This window comes from Cajanus cajan, chromosome 8 (assembly GCF_000230855.2).
Source record: "Cajanus cajan strain Asha chromosome 8, NIPB_CcT2T_4, whole genome shotgun sequence".
NCBI classification, from domain to species: Eukaryota; Viridiplantae; Streptophyta; class Magnoliopsida; order Fabales; family Fabaceae; genus Cajanus; species Cajanus cajan.
In genome coordinates, this window is record NC_138524.1 from 54,206,918 (window position 1) to 54,213,358 (window position 6,441).

At 31.8% G+C, this 6,441-nt stretch overlaps 1 protein-coding gene across 1 annotated transcript; it reads left to right on the plus strand.

Annotated features, from left to right (window-relative positions):
• Positions 1–1,168: 1,168 nt before the first annotated feature.
• Positions 1,169–3,191, plus strand: LOC109791023 (two-component response regulator ORR10). Its single transcript, XM_020350274.3, has 5 exons — positions 1,169–1,524; positions 1,873–1,973; positions 2,081–2,158; positions 2,530–2,600; positions 2,809–3,191. Exons 1-5 carry the CDS (start codon positions 1,422–1,424, stop codon positions 2,993–2,995), a joined length of 540 nt encoding a protein of 179 aa, XP_020205863.2. The 5' UTR covers positions 1,169–1,421; the 3' UTR covers positions 2,996–3,191.
• Positions 3,192–6,441: the final 3,250 nt, after the last annotated feature.

Sequence of the window (6,441 nt, forward strand, 5' to 3'; positions counted from 1 at the left end):
GTTGGAATGTCAATGACATTCTACTGAAAGAACAATAACATTGATTATGACGCACATAAAATAGAATGGTAATGCTTGGAGGACTAAGACTAAGCATAATTTTATATTTCAAAGAATAATCATTTAGTAAAATTGTTATTATAATTAATATAAAAGAAACAGTCTATGCCTTTCTATATTTTAAAAATAATACAGTAAACAATTGAAGAAGGTTTGGAATGATTTAGAATCGATTATAACTTGAATAAAACAGTCCAAAAATTATATATATATTATATAAAAAAAAATATATGAAATCACTTTTATGTATAAATATAAATCAACGTATTAAATTGTAGTTACAAATGCGGTTCCTGCAACTCTGATATTGAATAAAAAAATTACCGTTGATGTGGCCATAATTGCGATCACGTTTGAATTGGAGGCAGAAACTGTTTTTTAAAACCATAATTGTAAATAAAGTGTACAATCTTTAGTTAAATTCCCTTGTGTTATTTATTCAACTGTAGGTACGTGCCTTCAAGTTGTGTCTAATTTTCCATCTTATTTAATTTGTGTATGAACAATGTCCAAAAAGGTTAATCTTATCGTATTGGGTATGTTTTCCATTTAAATAAGATTGTTTTTTTAGTAAAAAATGTGTTTCTGGATTTTAAAAAAAAATTTAAAGTAAAAAAAGAATAAGATAAAGAAAGTATTACAAAAACAAGGAATGTAAAGAAAGGGAAAGAAATGATATGAATTAAAAATAAGTCAAATATAAGACAGGGAAGAAAAGAATAAAATAAAATTAATGTAGGTACATTTGGAGGAGAGGGAGACGATATGGTTTTGGTCAAATACTCAAATTGCCTCTAAAAATTTGTAAAAGGACAAAGAAATCAATAAGAAATGATACAATTGCTAGCATTAATTTCTAGTAAAAGGGTTAAGTGCAAAGCACTAAGCAGGTCATGCACATGCATGAATGATAGAGATTTTTTTTTTGTCTCTAAACAATGCCCTTTAGGTCTCATGAAAAGGCAAATGGAATGAGAATACAAGTTATTATTATAACAAAACAGCTCACCCTAATAGAATAATAGTTGTTTATCATTGGCAAAAGGGTCAAACAAAATAATAATGAACAAGTCCAATTTTTTAAATTTGGTAAAACACCACCACCTTCTTTGCTTGTCTTTCAATTCAAAAATCAACCTAGAAAATCCTTGAGATTCTTGATGAAATCTGTGGGATATCACTTTCCAAACTGTCAGATTTCCCATGAGGATTATGTATCTTCTTGACCATGATAGCTTCCCATTTAAAATGTCACACTCTCATTCATCACATTATTCATCATCTATATCCCTCTTCCTTCTTCTCTTCTTTCATCCATTTTTCTCCTTTTCTTGTGGCCACATATTACCCTCCAAGTTATTATGGCTATGACTATGGACTCCCAGTTTCATGTTTTGGCTGTTGATGACAGTCTCATTGACAGAATGTTGATTGAGAGGCTCCTAAAAACCTCTTCCTTTCATGGTATTTTTCTTGTCCCCTCTAATTATTTTATCTCATTTATTATGCATTTTTTTTTGTTATAATACTGTTCAAGGTTTTAAATTTTGGCTGCATCTTCAAGGTTTTTAGAGTTTCCTTGACTATAATTATAGTTATATATTGGCTGAACTCATTAACAATTTTTCTCATTATCATAGAATATGCCGAAATTGTAACTGTTACTGCAATTTAAAATCTTAATATTGACATATAATGAAAGAGACAAATGCTATGAGCATGTTGTTATTGTAATAGTTTATGTTATTTTTTTCTGAAGAAGGTATTTGGGGTAATAAATTTGATTCTTTTGTATATTTGCTGAAATCACAGTTACTACAGTGGACTCTGCCACCAAGGCTTTGAAATTTCTTGGTTTGGTTGAAGATGAATTGAGGACTTTTAACTCTTCTGTTGCATCAGATATTCATCAGGTTAAATTCTCAAACTAAATTACTCATATGTATGACTTAAAACATTTTAGTGGACAAGTTTGTATTAATGAATAATCATTGATTATTTGATTTAATTACTCAAGCAGGATGTAGATGTAAATCTGATCATAACGGACTACTGCATGCCAGGAATGACCGGCTACGATCTGCTGAGAAAAATCAAGGTAGGCTCTTGGTCTTGGGATCTTTTCCTAGACTTTTTAAAGAATATTAATTTAGTTTCAATTTTGTGCCCATTTTCAATTTCAAAAATTTGAATGCATCACAAAACTTGGTCATGTCTTTCGTTTTTAAAGGAAACAATTTGAAAGGATTAAGATATTATATCTCTTATATATAAGTTATGTGAAATTTTAAACTATTTCTTTTTAAATAAAAAATCCCTCTTGATATCTGGATTGAAATATTTTCCAAATTTTTTAATATGATTAATCTCAAATCAAAATTGCTCATGGCCATCATAATATCTTTTTGACTGCTTATGTATTCTTTTTATTGATGTTGAAAAGTAATGATCAAGATTACTGATTTGCAGGAATCTAGCTTTCTTAAAAACATACCAGTTGTGATTATGTCTTCAGAGAATGTACCCTCAAGGATTAACAGGTGAGGAAATTGAATCTTATAACTCAAGTCTACTACCAACATAATAATTTTGGAAATTTCAAATTAACATACTAGGGGCATCACATAGCTAAATATTATATTTTGACTAAATTATCTTTTAAAAAGATTTAAATTTAAACACTAGGGGATCATCACATGACCAAAATTTAATACCTTACTAATGATTTTTTTTTTGTTTTTGTTTCAGATGCTTGGAGGAGGGAGCAGAAGAATTCTTTCTAAAACCAGTTCAACAGGCAGATGTAAACAAGCTCAAGCCACATTTAATGAAATCAAGAGCTATGGAAGAGCAAGTTGAACCCTTAAATAACAAAAAGAATGACATGGAAGAAATTCATTCCCTAAATAAGACCAGAATAAAATGTAGCAGTTAAAATTGGTTTCAAATTAAAATTGATATAAAAAAAAATACAGTCTTAGAAAGCTAGAACATTTTCATTTCTCTATCTCACTGGCTTGGTAGTTAGAAGAGTAGATGGCAGTCAACTATATATAAGTCATTCATTTATATAGTTTGAGAAGAAATTTCAAACAATTTTGGTGAACAAATAGTATTTTATCTTGCCAAAATTTTTTTTAATTTCACTACCCTTTATTAGTTTACAATTGCTACCTGCACATTCTTTTTTAATTTCATTACCCTTTATTAGTTTACAATTGTTACCTGCACATTTTTTACATAATCAAATAAAAGAATCGAAAAAAATGGGACTTGAAACGGAGAACTAAATGAGTAATGAATAAAGTTTTGAGCATTAGAAAGGAAGAAGTTGACAGAAGTTATTCTAATTATTTAAGAATTAAGTAAATTTTACATGTGTAAGGTCGATATAAATGATTGTTGTAGGTTTTTTTTCTTAAATATTTAAATTGAGACATGAGTTGAAGGATAAGAAACACTTTACACAAACCTTTATTTACCTCTTTGTCTATTTTCTTGTGGCTTCCAATTTCGAGGGATGCTTTTATATATTTTTGTACTAAACTTTTCTTTTCTTTTAAAATAATATACATATTTTTCTTTTCTTTTTTTATAATTTTTTATTATTAGTATTTTCTGTGTTGGAATACAAGCAAAGTCCTACATCGTTCAAATAAGAGGATGGACATAGGTTTATATATACACAGTTGTTTCCATTGGTTGAGAGACTTTTTGGGTGATGTTCAAAAACAAATCCGTGAGGGCTTGGGATACAAAAAGCTCCAGGAGAAAGAGGTTTGGTATATATGTCAGCAAGTTGATTTGCTGAAGAAATTGGGAGAAGTTTGATAAGTCCCTGCAAAGCTTTCTCCCTTACAATGTGGTAATCAATCTCAATGTGCTTGTTGCGCTCATGGAACACTGGATTTGTAGCTATATGAAGACCAAATCTGTTATCGCGGTATAAAGTGGATGGTTGAATGAATCAAACACGAAAATCTTGTAAGAGGTAAGTGAGCCATTGTAGTTCACAAACGACACTAGCCATGGCTCGATATTCTGCCTCAGAAGAACTTCTAGATACTGTGGCTTGTTTCTTCGATTTTCAAGAGATCAAAGAGGATCCAAGATACACTACATAACCGGTTATGGAGCTTTGAGTATCAAGGCAACCTACCCAATCTAAATCACTAAACGCCTTTAATTGCAAAGTGTTTGAGGCAGGAAAAATCAGACCAGCACCTAGAGAACTTTTGATATATCTGAGTATTTGAGAGGCAGCTTGTTGATGAGCAGTTATGGGACGAGCAACAAATTGGCTGAGATTTTGAACTGCATATGTGATGTCAGGTCTTGTATTTGTTAAGTATATGAGTCTTCCAATAAGCCTTCTATAGGAAGAGGCATCACTGTCACAGAGTGGAGAACCAGAATGTTGATGTAGTTTGGTGGTGTAATCAATTGGAGTAGACACTAGTTTAGAACCAATCATTCCAGTGTCACGAAGGATATCTAAAGCATATTTCCTTTGGCAAAGATTAATGCCAGCCTTGGTTCTAGAAACTTCAAAACCAAGGAAGAACTTGAGATCACCAAGATCCTTGATTTTAAAAGCCAAATCAAGAAAATTGGTAATGGTTTTGATTTCTAGCAAGTCATTTCCTGTAAGAACAATATCATCTACATAGACCAAAATAGCAGTAAAAGATTGTTAGTGATGCTTAAGAAATAAGGAATAATCTGTAGCACATTGAGTATAACCATGAGAAGACAAGAAAGCTGAAAGTATAGCATGTCATTGCCTACTAGCCTGTTTTAAACCATATAGTGACTTTTGTAACTTACAAAGCATCCCCTGTTTATCTTGATACATACCTGGTGGAAGAATCATATAGATTTCTTCATGCAAATCTCCATGTAGGAAAGCATTATTCACATCTAATTGCCTCAAATTCCATTGTTGAGTAGCAGCGAAAGCTAACAACAATCTGATAGTAGTTAATTTTGCAACTGGAGAAAACGTATCTAAATAGTCTTGTCCCTCTATCTGAGTATACCTCTTGGCCACTAGTCTAGCCTTGTACCTTTCTATGGAACCATCTGCTCTATGTTTTATTTTATACACCCATCGACACCCAATGGCATTTTTATTTGGAGGGAGCTCTATAAGAACCCAAGTGTGATTTGATTCGAGTGCCTGAATTTCTGCATTCATGGCTTGAATCCATTCAAGATGTTTGGAAGCTTCGTGATATGACTTAGGTTCAGTTTGCTTACTCACAGCTAGACTAGCATTTTTTATAAGATGGTGATAATCTACTATAAGAAAGAACAGTGTGAAGAGGATATTGTTTACCCGAAGAGTGAGTGGTTATAGTTGAGGATGGTAGCGTAACTTGAAAGTCTTTATACTTGCTTGGTATACATGACTGTCTAGAGGATCTTCTTGGAATAAAATTTTCATCAATGGAAATAGGTTCAGATTGTGGAAATTGTACAGATTCTGCAGAATTGGTGGCATTATCATGAAACACTAAATCGGGTCTATGCGGTGTAGGTAAAATAAACAAAGGATTAGGAGAATTATTTTTGATATAGGGAAAACAATCCTCATAAAATATTACATTTCTAGAAACTGTGATAGATCTATTTTTGAGGTCATAGGTAATGTAACCCTTTGTGTTGGGTTTAAAACCAAGAAAAATAGAAATAATAGCTCTAGGGTCAAGTTTCTTTCGTTGTGCAGTCAAGGTGCTTACAAAGCACAAACAACCAAAAACCTTTAATTGTGAGATGTCATATGAGGTTTGAAACAACTTTTCATACGGAGAGGATTGATTGACGAAAGGACTAGGTATGCAATTTATAAGAAGAGCAGAATGCAATAAGGCATAGGACCAAAAGACAGATGGAAAATTAGCTTGAAACAATAATGATCTAGTCACATTTAACAAATGTTGGTGTTTCCTCTCAACAATACCATTTTTTTGAAGTGTCTCAATGCAAGATGTTTGATGCAAGATACCAGTTTCTGCATAAAAATTCTGCATGATAAATTCTGAACCATTGTCAGATCTAATCCTTTTTTACTTTCATCTCAAATTGTCTTTCTACATAAGAAACAAAATTCTTCAGTATACTTTGCGTCTCAGCCTTAGAGCTCATAAGAAAAACCCAAACATATCTCGTGTGATCATCCACTATTGTAAGAAAATATCTATGACCATGCATAGAAGTAAGAGAAAACTTTGGCAATTGAAGGCAATGGTTCCATCATCAATATATTCGACTTCACTGTATTATATTGATCATTGAGGCCTCTAAGAAATTGCATGACGCAATCTTGTTTCTTTCTTTCAATAACACTTATTAAAGCATTACATTTGCACTTAGATTTAC

Coding starts and splice junctions, on each gene's coding strand:
- LOC109791023 (XM_020350274.3), top strand. CDS start 1,422: ATGGCTATGACTATGGACTCCCAGTTTCATGTTTTGGCTGTTGATGAC. Junction 2,159..2,529: donor ATCTGCTGAGAAAAATCAAG/GTAGGCTCTTGG, acceptor ACTGATTTGCAG/GAATCTAGCTTTCTTAAAAA. Junction 2,601..2,808: donor GTACCCTCAAGGATTAACAG/GTGAGGAAATTG, acceptor TTTTTGTTTCAG/ATGCTTGGAGGAGGGAGCAG.